The sequence below is a fragment of the Talpa europaea genome, assembly GCF_964194135.1.
Source record: "Talpa europaea genome assembly, chromosome: 2".
Classification (NCBI taxonomy): Eukaryota; Metazoa; Chordata; class Mammalia; order Eulipotyphla; family Talpidae; genus Talpa; species Talpa europaea.
In genome coordinates, this window is record NC_140068.1 from 96,434,400 (window position 1) to 96,455,300 (window position 20,901).

Consider the following 20,901-nt stretch of genomic DNA (forward strand, 5'->3'; position numbering starts at 1 on the left):
CAGTGTCATCCCCCACTGTTCCTGCTTCTTGCTCCCCTCCTCCAAGGGCTCTTCCACCCCACTCCTTCCCTGCCCATACCCCGTCTTCCTCTGCCTGCCCACAGCCTCTCTTTATTCTGGCTTGGGGGGGCCTTTCTGACCACACTCTACCCAGCAGAATTTAATCTACAAGAATCCCTCCTCAGATGTATCTGGGTGTGACAGATATATGACCAGACAGGAGGCTTATTTATCAGGGATGCTCCTTCATCCCAGATAGCCTCATCCCTTCACACTGCATCTGGAGGGGTGCTTTGCCAAAGCAGGTGGGGATCTACCAGCAGGTTATAAGAGGGCACTGGGCCGGGGCAGAGGCCTCCTGCAGAATCACGTGGGTCTGGTAGCCCTTGTGGGGATGGACTTGGGGAGGTTCAACTTGCCCCCACCCCCAGTTCTGTTCTCACCCCTTCTCCACCCTGCACAGGAACAGACTAGTCTGGCTGGGACCTTGCTGTGAGCAAGGCATGAAGTTCCCATTAGCCTGATTTGGCAAGGACCCCACTGTCTTCGTGTGGGGAGGCAGGCTCCCAGGGCCCTCTCCCCCCGTTCTCCCTGGGTTCAACAGAATCCAATGTTGATGGAACTGGAAAGGCCTGCAGACATCTTCCCCTCCACTGTCGAAGAGACTAGGCCCAAGCAAAGGACACTGTTGCCCAAGGCCACTGAGAGGTATCCTCTAGTCACCCTGAAGCAGAGGGAGCACAGGCAGGAAGCTCCCACACCACCTCTCTCAGCCTGAAGCCGTAACAAACACAATGCAACAATCACTGTGGCTGTTGGTACCTACAATGCCAGGCCCCTTACTGACAGCTCATTTAGTCTTCCCAGCAACCCCAGGGGCACTTTTGTCCACATTAAGTACATGCATGAGACTCAGAGAGGCTGAATGACAAAGAGTGGCAGTGAGTGCCATAGAGACTATTCAGGGGTAGAGCTGGAATCTGAGCCCAGGACTCGTGTGACAAGTGCTTTCCCCTACGCCGGCCCCCCCACCCCCGGGATATTAGAGAAGCCTTTAGAGCACTGGTTCTCATCTGGGGGGTGGTTTTGACCCACCATGGAACATTTGGCACTGAGTGTGCCATTGTCAGTGGTCACCAGGGTGGAGAAAGCTGGTGGCATCTAGTGGGTGGAGGCCAGGGATGCTGCTCAGCATCCCGCAATGCACAGGATAGTCCCCACACAAAGGAAGATCAGACCCTAAGACCCTGAGTGTCAGTAGTGCCAAGGCTGAGAAACCCTGCTGTGGGCTAGCCCCCACCCCCGCCCCACGGCAACAGTCACTGACAGTCAATAGACCCTTTGATAGCTCACCTCTTGGTTGGGGTCCCATCCCCCAACCAAGATGTCTAGGCCCATCCCGAGTGCCCAGTCAACAGTGTGCATTACATGCAAGTGTGGTCCATGCAGAAGGGGCACTGGAAGGAGCGAGAAGGCTCTGTTCACCCTCCAGCCTGCCCACCCTGGGGCAGAGCCTCCTGGCTGAGGGCAGAACCGGAGGAGCCTGTGTCTGTTAGTGGTGGGAACGTTCTGGACTTGAAGGGAGGGGATCCGGGGCCTGGTTCTTGCTAGATAGCCTGGGTCAATCTGCCATCTCTGGTCTGATCTCCCTTTCAGAACCAGGGTGTTCAGGGCCTCCCCAGTTTGGGTGCCCTCCTCCAGCCTCTGTCTCTGCTCTAATCTTAGGAACCCCAGGTGGCTCCTTCTCAAAGCAGCCCTATATTAGCACTTAGGTGCTTAAAAGGCGGTGGAAACATGCTCATCCTGTTCTTCTCCATAAAGGCAGCAGTTGTAAGATTACACATGCTTCTCCTGGGACTTAATACAGCTCTTTTCATTTTGAGTGAAATGAAATGCCCCACATTTTGTTCTTTCTGGCTGGGCCGGGGATCAGAGGATGTGATCTTCCCTGGGGAGAGGGGGAGCATCTAAGCCTGGGGGAGGGGAAGATCTGAGGGCTGGCAGGGAAGGGGGCTCTCAAGGCCCTGATCTCCTGCTTCCCCACCAGGCTTCGACCGCTACTTCTCCAGCCGCACGCTGGACAACAACCGGCGCAACATCTGGTTTGCTGAGTTCTGGGAGGACAACTTCCATTGCAAGCTGAGCCGCCATGCACTCAAGAAGGGCAGCCACGTCAAGAAATGCACCAGTGAGCTCCTGCGCGTGGGGCGGGGCCTGCGACCAGGTGGGGTGGGGATGGGTCAGCGCTTGGGAGTGGATTTGGGGACCAAAGAGGCAGGGCCAGGGTGATATAGCATTTGACCCCAAGAGGCTTGAGGGTGGGAGGGCTAAGGTCCTAGAATGCCCTGCTGTGCTCTTTTGGACAAGCCCTTGGTGACAGTGCTGAGTGGGGGAGGGGCACCTGGGTCTCAGCAGAGATGCTGACCAGCCTGTGGCTGCCTTGGGATTCATCTGGGCAGACCTAGGATGGACTCACAGAACCGAACTAACCCTAGATGCCCTCTGTCTATTCTGAGGCTCAGTAGTCTTTACAGAGCCTTCCCTGACGCCGCGGGGTTCCCTCAGTCACTCAGCTAACACCTGGTCCTGTTCTAGGTATTGTAGATGAAGCAGGAAAGAGTCAAAAATCCCCTGGAGTTTTTATCCTAATGGGGAGACAAACCATAAACAAGATAAATAAATATGGAATACGTCAAGGACAATGCAGTGGCATCCAATAAAAAAAAACAGATTGGAAAGAGGAGGGCGTCCCTGAAAGGGGGGCCTCTTACATTTGGCGGAGTCCTGGACAGGACCCGGCATGAGCCAGGGGAGGACCGGGCTATGGGTCTATTTTACAGGCAGAAAAGCGGAGGCTCAGGGAGGTAAGTAAAGGGGCCCAAGTTCCCACTGATGGAAGGTGGTAGCGCAGGATTTGAAACCAGCCCCAATCTGAGCCTTAGGCCCTCAGCCTCCTGGGTAGCCATCTTGGTATATCTGGCACTTGGATACATTTGTGCTCTTGGTCTGGGCAGCACAGTAGCAGCCTCAGTGACAGTGGGCACCCCTCCACCTGAGGGTGCCTCCATAAGGGTGACAGACTACCTCCTACATCCTCCGGGATGGATGGTGCAGCCTGGGCAGAGGACTGGGTGAGCAAGGGCCACTTAACCAGCCACAGGGACATGGTGCCCGGAATGCTTGGCAGCCAGATGGCCCACTGGGCTGGGGAGGGAGGGAGCATGGTGACACGGGTGGGTGGGTGGGAAACATGCTCCCCTCTGGTGGCCAGAGCCCCCGGGACTCACTTAGGCCCCAGGCAAGTTCATGTGTAGGTGCAAGTGGCAGTGTGTGTGTTCGCTCATGCTTGTGTGCTTGACTGTGTGTGTGCCTGAGTCAGTATATCTAAGGCAAAAGGGGTGTGTGTGTGTGTGTGTGTGTGTGTGTTATTGGTGAGCTAATAACAGAAAACCCCACTGTTTATTATGCATCCAGTATCTTTCAGGCACTTTAAAGATATTTCCTTTTATCCTCACAGCAACTCTAGGAACTCCCCATGTTGTAGAGGAGGATGTGAATAGTCAGAGAGGCCAAGCGACTTGCCCAAGGCTGCACAGCACTTGCCTTCAGCAATCAGTAATCACAGCAGCGGAGTTGCAAGCGCACTATGCCTGGGGGGTGATCACATACTGTTCACGCCTCTTCTAGTGCAATTAGAGTCTCCCCTTTGATTCCTAAAAGGGCCCAAGTGGAGATGAAAGAATTGCGTAGTCACCCTGATGTAGGTCATCTCTCCTGACTTGGGAAGGGGTGGGACTGGAGGTGGGGGCAAGATGGGTGGCTGGGGCCTCGTCCAGTGGTAGCCCCAGAGGGTGAGGGGCTTCGTGGGGTCTGGGAGGGGCAGGTTGGTACAAGGCTCCAGTCAGTGCCTGTAGGTGTCTAGAGGGCCAGTCTCCCTAACTGATCAGGGAACCTGGGAGAGGGGCCTCTCCAGCAGCCCCAGGGAGGTGTGTGGTGGCTGTCAGCACGGGCAGGGCAAGGAGGGCCGGAGCAGGAGTCAGAAGAGCGTAGCCTCACTGTGACCCTCACATGAGCTCTGTGGCCTCCCCATGCTGTTGCTTTCTCATCTGAGAAATGGGATTGATGAAGAGCCAGCGTGGAGGGTGTCTCGGGACAAGAAGGAAGCCATAATGAAGGCGTCTGGTGAACCGTGCAGCGGCGGCTCTCAAGCCTGGCTGTGCATTAGAATCACCTGGGAGCTTTTGAACCGCTACCAGGGCCCCACCCCTGACCCACTAAGTGACCTCAGGGCCGGGGCCTGCCTGTGGATTTTTTTAAAGCTCCCCAATGATTTTATGTGTATTTGGGGCTGAAATCTTGGCCAGAAACAATACTTCCCAAGCCTGGTTCACATTGACTCGCTGGGGATCTTTTAAAACCAGTGATGCTTGAGTTCTTCCCTCAGACTTTCTGATTGAATTGGTACTGGGTGCAAGCTGGGCATTTTTTTTACATTTTATAAAGGGCAGGTTTATTAGGAAAAGGAGAAAGCAAAAAAAAAAGGCACCTGCACCAACACAGGTGGACAAGAGAACACCAGGATTTTTATGAAGTGCCCCAGGTGGTTCTACTGTGCAGCAAAGTGTGGGAACCAGTGGCTCAGAGGGAGAGGTGACTGGTGGGAGGGAGCACAGCACCCCAGGCAGAAGGGAAGGGGTGAGCCAAGGAGCAGAGACTGGTATGTACTCCGGGCAGCAGAGAAGGGTGGAAGGACAGCACCTCACAGCTAACCTGGGTCCTTCTCGCTGCTTCTGCAGCCCCAGCAGAGGCAGGTAAAGCTCTGGTGAGCCCTGACTTGGGTGAGGCGAGGAGCACAGGAGCTCAGGAGCTGTTGGTCATTTTGTGGGACTTGGGCTCTGACCTCCCAGGGTTTGGGCCAGGATTGAGCTGAGCCAGTCCCTTGGGGAAATCTCTTAGGCCAGGAGGACTGAGGTGGTACCCACAGAGAGTGCTGTCTCTGGACTAGGCACCTGGGGCAGGGCTTGCCCCACCCGCAGGTCTGGATCCAACCCTGTCTTCTTTTTGCTGTGTGACCTTGGACTAGATGCTTAATCACTCTGAGTCTCTGAAGCTTGTCTGTAGAATAGGGAAGATAACACTCATCTCAAAGGGTTGTGAGGATTGGAGATAAAGTGTAAGGAGAGGCTGACTGGCAAATGATGCCTATGATAGGCACTGATAAAATGGTTGTCTTTGGTACAGAGGAGTATAGAGATGGGATTTCTAGGCAATTGGGTAATTTAACAGCTCTAGCCTACTGGTAGGGACTTTGTCAGCTGTGGGGTCTAGGATAAGGGAGGGTGCCATCCTGAGGTGGGTGGTATAGTTTGTCTCAGCTGTTGCACCCATTTTTTAGAAGCGACACCAAGGAATGTGAAGACCTGATGGTGCTAGGGAGTTGGCAGAGCAGGTTTATACCCAGGCAGCCTGGCTCTGGAGCTGAGGTATTGCCCTCCCTCTCCCACTTCCTTCCCTGCCCCCGGGCCCCACTCTGGGTCCTTCTCGTTGCTTCTGCAGCCCCGGCAGAGGTAGGTAAAGCTCTGGTGAGCCCTGACTTGGGTGAGGTGAGGAGCACAGGAGCTCAGGACCCACTCAGCCAGCCAGGCACGCTCTGCCTTCTCCATCTACCCCCGCTCGTCTCCAGAGGCTGGCTCCCACTCACCTCTCCTGGCACGCCTGCTCCACCAACACCGGCAGCCTGGGCTTGGCCCGCTGTGGGCCTCTCCATGCGCACAGACTAGATCGTTGGTGTCTGCCTGATTCAGTGCCACCAGTTGCTCCTGGAAGGCGGGGCTTCCTCAGCACCTCCAGCCTGCCAAATGGCTGGGCAATGAGCGCTTCTGTGGCCAGAGAAAAGCAGCAGATGCTGGGTGGAGGATTGGACTGAAGGGGGGAGGAGGGGGTATAGGTGGACACCCACTCTGTCTCAAATGTAACAGCTATGAGGCTTTGGCAGACTGGGTATAGATCCTGGTGCTGTTCCTAGCTAGCTGTGTGGCCCTGGGAAGGTCACTGCACCTCTTGAGGCCCCAGTTTCTTCCTCTGTAAAATGGAAATATTATTGGCCTCTCCCATCCCCCAGGAGCCCTGTCCCCACCAGAACTACCTCCTGCACTATTTCCTGGAGAAGGGATGGGGATCTGCAGGAAGCACCTGCATATGGCCTGTGGATCGCCCCACACTTGAGCGAGATAGGGGGTCACTGAGCGGGCGTCTCTGCAGTTGTCGAGGCCCACGGGAGGGCAGTGCCTGCCTCCATCCTCCCCTGCTAATCCCCTCCCTGGGAGCCTGCAGAGCAGGTTTTGGGAATTAAAGCCGTAAACAAGGCAGATGTGGCATCCATCTTTTTGACAGCACAGCCAGCCAGGTGATGGCTGAGTGGAGGAAGGCCTGGTTTATAAGGAGATAGGAGAAATTTACTGCCTGCTGCTCCCAGGGGCTGGGAGCTCTGTGAGGGAGGGTGGCTGCCTGTCACCTGGGGCTGTGTGGGGAGCTGCATCGCCAGCCTGTGCCGACAGCAATAACTCCAACAATAATAATAACTATAATGACAGCTAATATTTATATAGCATTTATTACTTGTCAAGTGCTGCTCCAGTGTTTGCATTTAATCTTCACAGCCACCCATTGTACAGATGAGGAAGCCGAAGCACAGGCTTGCCCAAGGTCACACAGGTAGTAGCAGAGCTGGGATTTGAACCCAGGCTGTCGGATTCCAGAGATGTCCTAGCCTCAGAGCCCTGTTTGCTATTCCAGGATGGCTTTGAAGGATTTTTCTATCTCCACATTCCCAAAGGAACCTGAGGAATCCCCGTCCTGGGGAAAAGAAGGAAGACAAACATTGGGAATTACCTAACCTGTGCCAAGCTGTGTCACACGTTAGAGGAATTCACGTTTGCTTAAACCACTAGCCACATGGTGACCAGAGGGATCCTGGGCCCGTCCCCTCAATGCTGTGTCTCACTTGTTCAACAAGCATTTACTGAAAGATTGATGGTGTGCTGGACTCTGTGATGGGACAGACCTCCTCAGGAGCTTGCCCCTGCAGGTGGGAGATGTATGCCTTGCAGGCGAGGTGTGTGTGATGGTGTGGACCCAGTAGTCAGGGCCTAGGCCTCCGGTGACAGCTGAACAGTGAGACAGGAAGCACAAGTCCAGGAGGCCTCTTGGGAAACTGAGTCTGGGAGACCAAGGATGTGCGCCTTTAAAGGTCAGAAGCCCTCACTGAGACGGTGACACTTGAGCAAAGGCCTCAAGGCAGTGAGAGCAAGTCATGTGGAGACCCGAGAAAGAACATGCCAGGCAGAGGGCACAGCATGTGCAAAGGCCCTGAATTGGGCCCATGACTGGCAGGTCTGGGAAGCAGGTAGAGCAACAGGTAGGAGATGGGGTTGGAGAGGTGGGGCTGGGGTGACTAGGATCATGTGGGCTTCATAGGCAATCTGAAAGGATTTAGTCTTTTATGCAGAAGAAGCCAAGGCGATTGCAGGGTTTGAAAGAGGATTGATGTGATCCGATTTATGTTCTAACAGGCTCACTCTGGCTGCTGTCCAGGGAGGCGATGGGGCAAGGGCAGAGCAAGGGGCCAGCTAAGAGGCCAGAACTACAGTCCAGGTCGGGGGAGGGGGTGGTGGCTGCCAAGGAGGTGGTGAGAAAGGGTTGGATTCTTTATAAATTTTCCAGCATGCAGTTTGTGGAGGGATTTGTGGTAAGAGGAAGATGGCAAGGAATCAAGGATGACTCCAAGGTTTTTGGCCATGTGCTGAGATGGGGGCTGCCGGGCGGGTGGGGCGGGGTGGTCAGCTTGGCAAAGTCATAGTTGGGTTCAGAATAGGGGAGGGCGAGAAGCCTGGTGGGCACCTGTGGCATATGGAGTGGGAGCTGGACTTTGGGGGGAGACTGGCTGACCTTGTAGTTTGGGGAGTTGTCAGAATACAGATGGGACTGGCTGGGAGCACAAAGGAGTAAGTGTAGTTATAGGCCCGAGGCCTGAGCCCTGGACCCTCAAATGTCGGGGAGGGTAGGGAGAGAAACTAGCACAGGTGCTGAGGAGAGGCAGCCAGGGAGGCAGGAGGGAATCTGAGTTTGGGGTCCCAGAGTGAAGAGAGCATCACGAGGAGGAGGGAGTGAGGAGGAGGGAGTGACTGACATGTCACGTGACCTTGAGATGCCAGTGGGATGAGGGCTGAGCCTAGAGCAGCGGCCTTAGCGACCTGGGGTTTCTTAGTGGGGTGCGGGGCCTGAGCGGAGCTGGTCAGGGGGATAACGAAAGAGAGAAACTGCCGACAGTGAGGCGGGACAACCCTTTTGAGAAGTTTCATTGTCAACGGGAGAAGGGATGCTAGCCGGGGAAGGAGTGGGTTCAGGAAAGGGTGTTTGTTTAAATGGAGAAAATGACAACATATTTCTGTGTTGATGGGAACGATGCTTTGAGGGGATGCTTGATGCTGCTGGGGCAGGAAGGGGCATGACCGAGCGAGGTGGGGTTGTCCACATGGGGGTTGATGGTGATTCAGCTCTCAGCGCCATCTCCCCTACAGCCCCGACCCCCTGTATACCTGTCTGGGAGAACTAAATGCAGGTGTCTGGGGTGCTTGGAGGCACCAGCAAAGCCAGCGAGGTGCAGAGAATGGCCTTCTGTGGGAGCCGGCCCTTGCACATGAGGTGTGCCCTCTGCCACAGGTGCCACTTTTCCCTCTGGTCCCGGTGCCAATCCCATTTCACAGAGAGGGTTACTGAAGCTCAGAGATGCTGACCCACTCTCCATGTCTGAGACTGAATGGGGGTCTTTAAGCTGCTCCCACCCGGCCCTGTTCCTCCAACTGGGCTCTGAATATCTGGGGACACTTCTTGAGGCCGGGATCTCAGGGACCTAGGAGTTGCATGATAATCCTTAAACTCTACATTTTCATGGATGACCATCCTGAGTGATCTTTACCAATTGCAAAGATGCAGCTTCTCTGCTGCTGTGAACATTTGCAGTCGGGAGTCACCGTCATAGCGAGGACTTGAGCTTCCAATATTAGTTTTTTCTTCCTAGAGTCATATTCTTGGCAAAAATTGTTGCTTTCCAAAGGCTAGCCCAAGGCTGAGGAGCCCTCAGAGCAGTCAGAGCTCTCAGGGCACAGATAACACTGGGGGGCGTCGGGAGCCCACCCCTGCCAGACGAGTCACTGCACCTCCCTGCACCTTGGTTACCTTGCCCCTGGGGTGGTGATTCCATCTGCCCCAGCCAGTCATCTTTCCATACACCTGCACTGGCTTGGCATTCCTCCCTGCAGCAGGAGTTGGCATAGAGCTCAGGCTGGATTTGGGGCAACAGACCTAGGGATGGAGGGACCAGGCTGAGATGTTCAGAGATACCCCAGACTAGAAGGCAGGTAGCTGGATGGAGGCTGCAAATCAAGGGGAGGGAGGGGCTGCAGATGCTGCCCTGGGGTGAAGGACAGGCAGGTGATGTGGGACAAGGCAGAGCCTGCCAGGTGACTCCTGGGAATGCAGGGCAGGACCAGGGGTGGGAGAACCTGACCTTGGGAGCAGCACCCGAGAACCCTAGGAAGGATCTGTGTATTTCAGGGAGATGATGGGGGAGAAAGGCTGAACCCAGGCGGCGTCAAGATAGAAGGGAAGTGTTGGGGGAGCAGAGTAGCAGCTTCCGCTTATGAGCGGGCAAGCTGGCCTGGCCTGTCTGCATGGGGCAGGTACCCTTGCTCATCTCACAGGGAGGGGAGAGCCAGACTGCAGTGGGTGGAGGAGAGGCCTTGGCTGGTGGGAGGCCTCTGGGTGGGAGTGTCAGGGAGGAGAGGAAAACCCAGGCTTGGAGAGGACAAGGCAAGATGTTGCCTGTTTTATACCTGGGCACCTTGGAGTCCTTTCAGTGGGCCCTCAAGGTAAGTTCTATTCTTCTCAATTTACCTGTGAGGAAACCGAGACTGTTGAGGACATAGGTGCTTGACCTGGGTCCTCACCAGAGTGAATGTGTTCGCCGCTTCAGTACGTCAGACAGCTTTTTCAGGGGGCAAACTGGGACCCTCCTCTTCTCCTGGGAAGTTTGCTTAAGGAACGAAAATTTGTGTGTATGTGTAGATGCATGTGGTGTAGATGTGCCCCTGTGCTGGGTACACGCGTGGTCTATACCTGTGATTGCAGACACTGCTGGGCCCCCTGCGTCCCCTTGGCGCTCACCAGCCCTGGGAGTCAAAGCCCTGGGAATCACCCTTGGGGGTCTGGCAGGAGCTGGGGTCTTTACCCCCCAGATGTGACAACCTGGTAGCTCAGTCTCCTAGGGGGCCTTGGGGGGTTGAGCCCCACACCCAGTATCACCTGCCTTCCCTTCCCTTCCCCATCTCACTCCCCTCCAATGCTTCTAGGCATAAAACACCTGCACTCAAATCCTTGCCAGGACCTGCTTGCGGGGCTTCCTGGTACGAAAGGGGGTGAATCTGAATGACCACATGCTTGTACAAGTGTTGTGCTGATTGCGTAGCTGTATGTGTTGGATGTGTCTGTTTGTACACTCATGTTTCTAGATGTCTGAGCACAGATAAGTGTATAAGCATGTATACATGCATGTAGATTTGTGTGTTTGCCACTGTGTGCATAAATGTGAAAATCTGTGTGTGTATCTGGTTGTACACCAGTGTGGGAGGGAGCTGCATCAAGAGTGGTGTGCGCGTGTGTGTATGTGTGTGTGTGCATTACAACTCAGGAGCATTGCATCTGGGCGGGCTGAGTTGTGGAGAGGTGAGGTGGGGAGAAAGAGAGGAACTCTGATTATTTCAACCTTGAAAACTCATTTCAATTACAATTTACAACCTGCAGACAAAGGCTGCAGTCTCCGTAGTAACCACAGCTGTGGGGTTTTGACGGAGAAAATCCTCTCCCCGATGGCTCCCGGCTGGCTGTCACCCGTGGCAGAGCCAAACGCTCCTGCTCACTGTGCCCCGGGACACAATTAGGACATCTTCAAACTGTTGCTGCTGTCACTGCCGCCATGTGTCCGGAATTTATCTTCTTCAGTAGCTCTCAGAAATGTATGTCTTGCTTCCTCTCAGAATCGCCATGCTCCTACCTGGGCCTGGGGGTCCCCCCACTACAAAGGGGGCTTTTCTTTTCTTTCTTTAAAGTGTACTTTTTTAAAAAAAAGATTTATTTATTTATGCATCCAAGAACTGGGGTACGAGGGGTGAGAGGATTCACCACAGACAGAGTGGGGAACAGAACAGGCAGACTGACAAAATACACTGTTGAGGGGAGCAGTGGGCACGACAGGAGAGGTCTGCTGCACCATGTGGGACCCTTGCTGGCCAGGATCGAACCAGTGCTGTAGAGGCTGTGGACAGCTTCCCAGCGCTGCGCTCAACTACCTGCGCCACCAGGGGAGGCCCAAAGAGGGCTTTTCTGACCCCTCTTCCCTCTATGGCCACCTGCCTTCACTAGCCCTGCAGACATGGATCTTTACTTCCTGGGTGGGCTTGGCTAGACAGTTGGGGCAGAAAAGGGGGGAAGGAGGGAGGTTGGGGCTGGTTGGAGGGAGGGGGACAGGAGGGACAGTTGAGGGTGGCAGAAATCCTTTTGGAGCTAGAGAAGATCCAGGTTCAAATCCAAGCTGCACTTAGCAGCTTGGCCATTCCCTGACATGTGTGGACACCTACTGGTGGCTGGATTCCATCGAGGCCTGGGGTATGTCACTGACCACCTGCGAACCTTCTCTGTGAGGGGTTCCGGTACAGCCTGTCTCCCAGGTGTGCACAGAAGAGAAAGTGCCAGGCGCGTGTGGTAGCTGTTCTCCCTGAGCACCGGCCCTGCGGGGGGTTATCTGCCAGGTAGCCGTGTGCAGGAAGCTGCACTGGTTATGAGTGCAGCGTTCAACATTCAGGACAGAGAATTCTGTCCTTGTTTAATGTGGGTTTGTGATTCTGGCTGTTTCTCTTAAACCCCTCCCCCAACCCTACCCACTGTCACAGATGAAATAGGTTAGGGTGCACTTGGGCACCTGGGAAAGGGAGGGCTTTCCTGGTGAGGGTGCTCCTGTGGGTCATCTGCACCCCAGTGTTGGTACAGAGGGACCCATGACCCCCCTGAGAGCACTTGGGTGTGAACCCAAGTGGCCCAGGAATGGACAGCTGAGGAGGAACCCCTGGAGACAGAGAGCAGCCTGAGAGCCAGCTCAGTGGGTGAGGCACAGCCAGGGTCCCTCTACTCTGGTATGTCCTTGGCCATGGAAGAAAACTGCCTCCTCTGCAGTGGCCGTGGCCTCTCCATCCTGATTAATAGTTTAGTCTCCCGTCCACAGGCAGCGAAGGCGTAGCGGTGCTGCTGGAGAGCCCAGTTGGCTTTTACATTCTAGAGATGGCAGCAGGCAGGACCTGGGGGCTGGGGGCAAGGGTGGGTCCAGGGCTGGGGCTTCCAGGCACCTGTGGCCCAGCTCTGGCAGTTGCCCTTTGTGGACAGGATTGTCCCTTCTGCTTCTCTCCCGGCTCTCAGAACCCTGTGATCAGAAGCCTGGAATAAGAGAGCAGGATGGCACAGCGGGAGAATTTGCCTTTCATGTTCATCCCTGTCTCTGCTTTTGCCCAAAAATAGTGTTGCCTGTTAGCAAAGCTGTGCTGGCCCAGGAGCTGAAGGCAGGGCAGGGCTGACCCCTCTTTGTAGCCTCGGGTGTTTAACAAACGCTTTGGTGCACTTAGCCTGCCAGTCCTCTGTGACCTGCTGTGAACACTCACCATTAGTCCTCACGACACCCTCTGACCCCACAAGCTAAGTGCATCATTATCTTCATTTTGCGGATGAGGAGACCGAAACCCAAAAGATGAAATGACAGGTCCCAGGTCACACACTAGGGTAGTTGGTGGAGCCAAGGTTCAGCCAGACAGTCTGGACCTGGAGTCTGGGTTCGTGTGGGTGCCATGCAGTGACAATGGGTAGCCAGGGGCTCAGCCGACCTCAGACAGGGCCAGGGAGGCAGCCTTGAAGCCTACCCTGCCTCCAAGTCATGCTGGAGAAGCTGTGGGATCTGTCTGAACTATCTCCCAGAACCAGCTAGACTGCATGATCTGAGTGCAGGTGACACTGATCTCTGACCTTGAGGTTGGGGTAACTGGAGCCATCTTTGAACCTTGGTCACAGGGTGACCGGGCAAGAGGATTGTCACCAGTCCTGTGTGGTTAGGGCACAGTGACTGCCCACTAGCTGACAGTGCAGTTACCTAGCCAGTGAGCTGGGCACATGCAGTCTGGGTTGGATAGTGCTGAGCTGGGGTGTCACTAAGAGGCCCGAACCTTTGACCATGTGACCTGGGGCTGCCCTCATGGGCCTCAGTTTCCTCATCTGTAACATGGCAGGATTAGAGTAGATGACTCCTGCTGTCCTGCCATCCCTAGCATTGTGATTCCATGATTTCTGGTGTCTACTCAGCAATCCCTGGCATCTTCCCTGGGGGTGGGGGGTGGGAAGGATCAGGCTCCTGGATGAAGGATGCACAGAGTGACAGGTATCCAGCCTGGTCATCCCCACAACCTGTGGGGCAGCAACTCTCTTTTAGGTGTGAGGGCATTAAATGGTGGAGCAGACCACCAGAGGCAGTGTATTCCCCTGTACCCTGGGCCTGCCTCCCAGGTGTCTAAGGCAACGGGTGGGCATTGCAACCTGTGGAGTTCCCAGGGGATGGGGGCCTAGTGCCTACCCATCCCAACCTGGCCCCCACACGATGGACACGAGGCTCAGGCCTGGCCCATGGGGCTGGGCACAGGCGTTGTCATCCAGCCTTCTGTCCACTGTCTGGGAATGACCTGGGCGAGGTGTGACCCTCTACCAGGCAGCCTGGGTGGGAATAGGGGCTTAGGGGGTTTCATTTCCTTGTCCTGACCTTGACAGAGGAAGCTGCAGGCCATGCTGTATGCGGGACTGTAGCCTGAGAAGGGGAAACCAGGCTTCCCTTGCGTTCTGCCCATCCTCTCCCTCTACCTGCCATTGCACCCCACATGCTCATCCCAAAGCCCCTGCTCTTCCCCTCCCCCACTTTTCTTCCACACCCGCCCCCCCCCACCTCCAGCCCCATCTGGCTCTTACAATCTCTCAGGCCTGGTATGGCACCAGAGTACCTGGGTTCCCTGCCAGTGCTACATGGGCCCAGAATATCACTGAGCTTTTTATGTGCCTCAGTTTCTTCCTCCCCATAATGTGGGTCATTGCTCATTTCATTTTGCAGATGCAGTGAAATAATATACACGAAGTGTTAAGAATAAGGCCTGGCACATAGTAGGTGCTCAATGGAAGTAGCAGCCCTTATTTATTATTATTATCCAGGGTCCAGGCCGAGAAGCACCTCCGCCTCCAGAAAGTGTTCCCAGCCTGCTCCAAGCCATGGGTCTCTGTCTGTGCTCCTCAGAGATCCCCATCTGACCATGTTGCACAGCATATGATGGGTTTGGGTCACCTACTTGTGCTGAGTGTTTCTGTGTCTCATCTTAAAGCCTCACAGTATCTTTGTGAGGCAGGATTGTGAACCCCTTTTTATTGAGAAAACCCGAGGCCTCAGGCAGCCAAGGAGCATGCACAGGCCCTGAGCAGAAGGGTTGTGTATGCCCAGAGCCCTGGGAGACCATTCCTGTTTGTGGTGAGAGGAAGGGGGTGGGTTCCCCGTTTTGCAAGGCTCATTTTCCCTAGCTAATGGGGAGGGGTCAGTGATGTGGGGAAAGTGGGTGGAGATGATGGTAACTTCTAGTTTCTGGGCAACCAGAGGCATTAAGGGCATTGGGGAGATCTGGGTCTTCAACCCTGAGGGAACTGTGGTCTCAACCTCTCTGGGCCTGTGGCCCTGCAGTGGGAACAGCATCTTCTGGCGGAGTGGCTGCTCATGAGCAGGCTGCTGTGAGTGCTGCTGCCCTCGGTGACAGACATGGCTCCTGCCCTGGGGGTTTCCCAGGCCAGGTTGGGCAAGGGCAGGCAGTCACCACAGCCCCGTCACTGCCTTCTCAGGGGGTGGTACCACAGGGTACTGCCCTGGCTGTTTGGGGGTCTTAGGGACACAGGGACTGACAGTACAGTGACAAGGCAGTGGGCCCTCCCCTTTACCCCTTGGGGCTGCTCCCCAGGTGCCTCCACGACACCATCTCCTGGGGTGATAGAGCAGCCCTGGGCTGGGAGCCAGGAGCCCTGGGCAGGCTCAGACTGGCCTTGTCACTTCTCTGGCACCAAGGTCTGCTCTTGTTTTCATGGGACGCTATGAGCACGGTAGGCCTCACAGGTGTGCCCCCCCCCCCCCATTTCATTGCAGACCGTGAGCGCATCGGGCAGGACTCTGCCTATGAGCAGGAGGGGAAGGTACAGTTTGTGATTGATGCCGTCTACGCCATGGGCCACGCACTGCACGCCATGCACCGTGATCTGTGTCCTGGCCGCGTGGGGCTCTGCCCGCGCATGGACCCCGTGGATGGCACCCAGCTGCTCAAGTATATCCGCAGCGTCAACTTCTCAGGTGGGGGCTTGGCGAGGGCCAACACCCAACCTCTGGTGTCCTGGCCGTGCAGCCAGGGGAAGGGGTCCTGGGGTGCTGGATGGTGGGAGGGAGGGATGCTGTTTCTGTTTCAAAGGGGTGAACCCTCCCCAGATGTTTCACGCAGGGGTCTCCCAAGATGGGGTCATATTCTTCCTGCCTCTGGATAGGCCCAACCAACTGTGTGACACCCAATGGCCCCCACAGGCATCGCAGGGAACCCTGTGACCTTCAATGAGAATGGAGATGCCCCCGGGCGCTATGACATCTACCAGTACCAGCTGCGCAATGGCTCTGCCGAGTACAAGGTCATCGGCTCCTGGACCGACCACCTGCACCTCAGAGTAAGCCCTGGCAGGAGGGCAGAGAGGGACCCTGGAGGGGTGGGCAGTCATGCACGCCACCCCAATCCTTGGGAGGGGAGACGGAGAACAGACAGCCATTTACTAGTGCCGACCCCCAGGACCACCGCTGCCAACTTGGGGCTTCCTTCTGTGTCCCCTCCTAGACCTAGAGTGCCCTGAGGCCCCAGCCCTGAAACAGAACAGGGCAGCTGGACTTCGGTGCCCGCTCTGCCCCTGCCCTTCTCTTAGCCTGGGCCTCCCTGCCTGCCACCCACTCGCAGGGGGGGAACTCTGGATACACGCTCATACTGTACTGAAATGGCTCGAAGACTTGGTGGGTATGACACATACAGTGGGGAGGGGGTGAGCTGTCTAGACAAAAGGCACAGTTAGAGGGTGAGGTTTCTGGCTGGTGAAGTGGGAGCTATTTGAGAGTCTGGAGCAGTGTCACCCATACCAGGGCGACAACTTTTTTTCTGGGTATCATGGCGGCGTCCTTCCCCTGGGTCCCTCTGGCCATACCTTCCTGGCTCATGGGTCTGTCCCAGGGATGCAGTGGCCTTCCCTGTCTGGGCCTCAGTGTCCTCAGCTGTGGATAGGGTCACGGTTTTAGAGAGAAGGACCTGTGGTTTGTTCCCAAGGAAATGCCTGTGAACACAGGGTTCTTACCTTGCAAGGTAAAGGGGTGAGCCGTGCTTGGCATGGACACAACGTGATATCTAGATGCACCAGGGAGACCCAGGAGGTCCAGGTCCCTGCCTGGCCTCAGACACGCTTGTTCTGGATGCTGGGAGAGCTGCGTCATGTCCCCACTGTTACTCTTGTAATAATCTCTTCCAGAGACGAGCCCCTGGAGCTCTTCAAAGCACTTTCTGTCCATGATCTCATTTAGCTCGACAATCTTGTAAGTCAGGGGAAAGATCTCGGGAAGCCCAGCCTGAGGGACATTGCAAAGGCCACACAGCGTGATGGGGACAGAGCTCATTCCCATAGCGATGCTCCTCGGGTTGCGGAGAGGAGACAGTCAGCACAGAGCGGTGGGAATACTCGGCGCAGTGGGACGGTGCTCCGAGTGGAGGCATGTCTGCTTTTGGTGCAGTGGGCAGTGACTCAGTTCGCTAGGAGTAGCAGCAGCTGATCCTTTCTGACGCCTGCTGTGGGTAGCTGCTGCCGTGAGCACATGACTTGATTGAGGACGGCTGCCCACCCTGGAGACAGGCACACTTATTACCCCATTCTCTAGATGTGGTAACCAACAGCAGAACTTGGGTATGTGGGGGTGGCTGAAGGTCCTCTCTACAGTAAAATAAGGCCCCTTGTCATCATGGAGTTGGGGGGCTGGAAGTGGTGAGGAGGGACTGCATCTCAACCCCCCATCTTCATCACTTTCTCTTTCAGTGCACAGTTTGGAAGCTGTAGGGCCACAGGGTAGGCAAGACTCTGTGGCAGTGGGGGGCAGCTTCACCCTGCCTGACCATTGTCTTCCTCCAGAATCTGAAATGAGGCTCACTGCTAGTGCCCTGACCTTACTACTTCTCTCATAGATTGCAGATCCACCAGCCCCCCAGTGCTGGCACTGGAGACAGCAGAGAAGCATTCAGAGCCCCTCGTGAGGCTGACATTCTAATGAAATAAAAAAAAAATTTGCATTAAGCAAATCATGATTTTGCAAATCATTTTGCATTATGATTTCTAAATGGATGGCCCCCTAAGAAATAAAGGGCAAAGTGACTTCATAGCAGCTGTCATCAGAATGGGTGGGAGAATAAAGGCTCAGAGAGGTCAAGGCATTTGCTCAAGGGCATACAGCCAGCTTGCAACAAAACTGTGATCCCAGGATTTGATTGCATTCTCTGCTTTAGTTCTACTGGAGCGCTGATCTTTCTAGAACACCCACCGTTACCCTCTGTCCTCTGGGGAAAGGTCTTTTTCCCGCAGTCTCACAGCTCTGCTGTGTAGGGATTGTCCTGCTCTGTCACTCCTGCAGGATGGTGGCACGGGTCATTGCTGTGCTCTTTGACTTCCAGGAGACCACACAGCCCTGTCATGCCAAGAGCCACAGGCTCAGTTTCTTCCTAGGGGGTTTCTTCAACCTACCATGATGCTGTCTTTGGATTCCCCACCTGCCCCACCCCACTTTGCCCCTTAGCTCAGCTGTGTAATCCTCTCCTGGGTCCCAGGATCAACTGGCTATACTTTCTCCAGTGGCAAACACCCAGCATGAAGGTGACACCAGACTAGCCAGGCCTGCTACTTGCTAAGAGCCACTTTAGGTAGAACGGACACTAAATATGGCTCCCAAGTGTGACCACACTCTCCTTGCCTGGTGTCTGGAGCTCTTGTCCTTTTGCTTAGTTTCTGTATTTTGTAACACGCTCAGTAGGGTTTACCAACACTGCGGCTCCTTTGCTCACAGCTATTGTGTCTTCAGAGAATGTAACTGTGACTAGCACTGATTTAGCGCAAGCTGTAAAGGAACACTAACCCCTGGGCACATGTCATATTCTCTGATTAAACCTTCGCTGCTCTCTGCTCACCCAGCTCTCTGTGCTGGCTGCAGGAGGCCTGGAGGGCTGGGCCATGGGGCAGCACATCAAGCGCCCCTTTCAGCAGGAACATGAACAACCTGGCGTTGGGGGTGGGTCTTGCTAAAGCTGAGATTCTGGGTCCCCTAGTGGTGTAGGGATTAAGTCTCAGCGCTATCATGCTATCACCACAATGGCCTGAGTTCGATCCCCAGTCTGGGAGTTACCCACATGGCTCAGCAGACCTTTCCTGTCTTGCCCACTGCTCCCCTCAGTAGTGTGTTTCAGTAGATCTGCCTGTTTTGCTCCCCACTTTGTCTCTGGTGTATCCTCTCACCTACCCCCGTGCATATCTGGCCTATACCCTACTTCTGTGCATAAATAAATAAATCTTTAAAAAGATATAAAGCTTAGATTCTAGTTGGGTAGGGGCCAAAGTGTTGCATTTTCAACAAGTTCTTGGGTGCTGTTGCTGCTGCTCTGAGGACACTGTCAGAGAACACCTTGGGGGCTGGGAGTCAGGGCGCGGTCCCTCTGCTCTGCTGCGTGCCTCCAGGCTCAGCTCCTCTGCACAGCCCTTGGGAGTCTTGGGTTTGATTCCCCCATAGATTTGTGCTGTCTGAATCACATGGGGAGTTGGATTCAGCAGGTCCTGATGGGGCTCAGGCAGCGGCTGGGTGAGTCAGGTGTGGGGCTGCCAGGCCCTGGGCGCGTGTCCTGAGCCCCGCTCCTCCGTGCTGTCGTTGCCAGATAGAGCGGATGCACTGGCCGGGGAGCGGGCAGCAGCTGCCGCGCTCCATCTGCAGCCTGCCCTGCCAGCCGGGTGAGCGGAAGAAGACGGTGAAGGGCATGCCCTGCTGCTGGCACTGCGAGCCCTGCACGGGGTACCAGTACCAGGTGGACCGCTACACCTGTAAGACGTGTCCCTACGACATGCGGCCCACGGAGAACCGCACGGGCTGCCGGCCCATCCCCATCATCAAGCTGGAGTGGGGCTCGCCCTGGGCCGTGCTGCCCCTCTTCCTGGCCGTGGTGGGCATCGCCGCCACGCTCTTTGTGGTGGTCACCTTTGTGCGCTACAATGACACGCCCATCGTCAAGGCCTCAGGCCGCGAGCTGAGCTACGTGCTGCTGGCGGGCATCTTCCTGTGCTACGCCACCACCTTCCTCATGATCGCCGAGCCAGACTTGGGCACTTGCTCTCTGCGCCGAATTTTCCTGGGGCTGGGCATGAGCATCAGCTACGCGGCCCTGCTCACCAAGACCAACCGCATCTACCGCATCTTCGAGCAGGGCAAGCGGTCGGTCAGCGCCCCCCGCTTCATCAGCCCCGCCTCGCAGCTGGCCATCACCTTCAGCCTCATCTCCCTGCAGCTGCTGGGCATCTGCGTGTGGTTTGTGGTGGACCCCTCGCACTCGGTGGTGGACTTCCAGGACCAGCGGACGCTCGACCCCCGCTTCGCCAGGGGTGTGCTCAAGTGCGACATCTCGGACCTGTCGCTCATCTGCCTGCTGGGCTACAGCATGCTGCTCATGGTCACGTGCACCGTGTACGCCATCAAGACGCGCGGCGTGCCCGAGACCTTCAACGAGGCCAAGCCCATCGGCTTCACCATGTACACCACCTGCATCGTCTGGCTCGCCTTCATCCCCATCTTCTTCGGCACCTCGCAGTCGGCTGACAAGGTGAGTGGGTGGGGGCTGGAGGCAGGGGTTGGGGGGGGCTGGAGGCCAGGGGTTGGGGGGCTGGAGGCCAGGGGTTGGGGGGCGCTGGGGGTGGGGGCAGCCTCCAGGGGCTGGCTGACTTCTTGCCGGCTCCAGGGACGCTTTCTTTCATGTCTCATTCTGCCTTTTCCCTGCAGTTTTTCTCGGGTTCTGGATCTTCTCTTCCTGCTTCCTTTCCCTTTTCTTTCTCTCTTTGTTTCCTCTCTCTTTCCTCCTCCCATCTCTCCCTCCTTCTGTCCTCCTCACTCCATCCCTGCCTCTCCCACCTCATCTCTTCTTCCATCTCCTACCCTTTCCTCTCCCCCTCTCTTTCCTGTATCAGCCAGCGGAGTGGGGGGGGGGGTTCTTTTTGCAGTTTCTCTTACCTCTCTCCCTATTCAGCCCTTTTTCCCTTTGTCTTATCCTCTCCTCCTCCCTCTGCCCTGCCCCTACCCTCACAGGATCCCCAGGGGTACCTGAGGTGGGAGGGGGTCAGACCTTTGCTCCCTCCACCTCTCCCTGACTCCCCCCAAGCCACCTGGAAGCCCAGGAGCCTGGACCTGGCAGTGTCACCTGAGGGTCCATCCCCCCTGGTTGGAGCTGCGAGAGGCCACCTGTCGCTGACTCTATTGGGCCATTCTGTGCCTGGCTTGAGGGTCTGGACACCCCCCCCCACCAAGGACCCAGTGGACTCTGCTCACATCCCAACCCCTGCACTGTCTGCATTTTGGGGGTTTTATCTAGAAGGGCCAGTTTCTTCATTCGCAGATTGGGGCCGTGATCCTTCCCCTGC

At 55.9% G+C, this 20,901-nt stretch overlaps 1 protein-coding gene across 4 annotated transcripts in view; it reads left to right on the forward strand.

The window, feature by feature from the left end:
* The window catches only part of GRM4 (glutamate metabotropic receptor 4), a gene marked incomplete at its 3' end in the record, with an annotated part of 119,801 nt that overhangs the window by 87,289 nt on the left and 11,611 nt on the right, over positions 1-20,901 (forward strand). For 2 of the 4 annotated variants that reach the window (XM_084228429.1, XM_084228431.1), the window contains exons 5-8: positions 2,048-2,188; positions 15,317-15,517; positions 15,743-15,879; positions 19,155-20,090. In XM_084228429.1, coding sequence (XP_084084555.1) covers positions 2,048-2,188; positions 15,317-15,517; positions 15,743-15,879; positions 19,155-20,090 — 1,415 coding nt within the window. The remainder of the gene's footprint in view (positions 1-2,047; positions 2,189-15,316; positions 15,518-15,742; positions 15,880-19,154; positions 20,091-20,901) is intronic. The other 2 variants (XM_084228432.1, XM_084228430.1) reach the window with 1 other exon arrangement.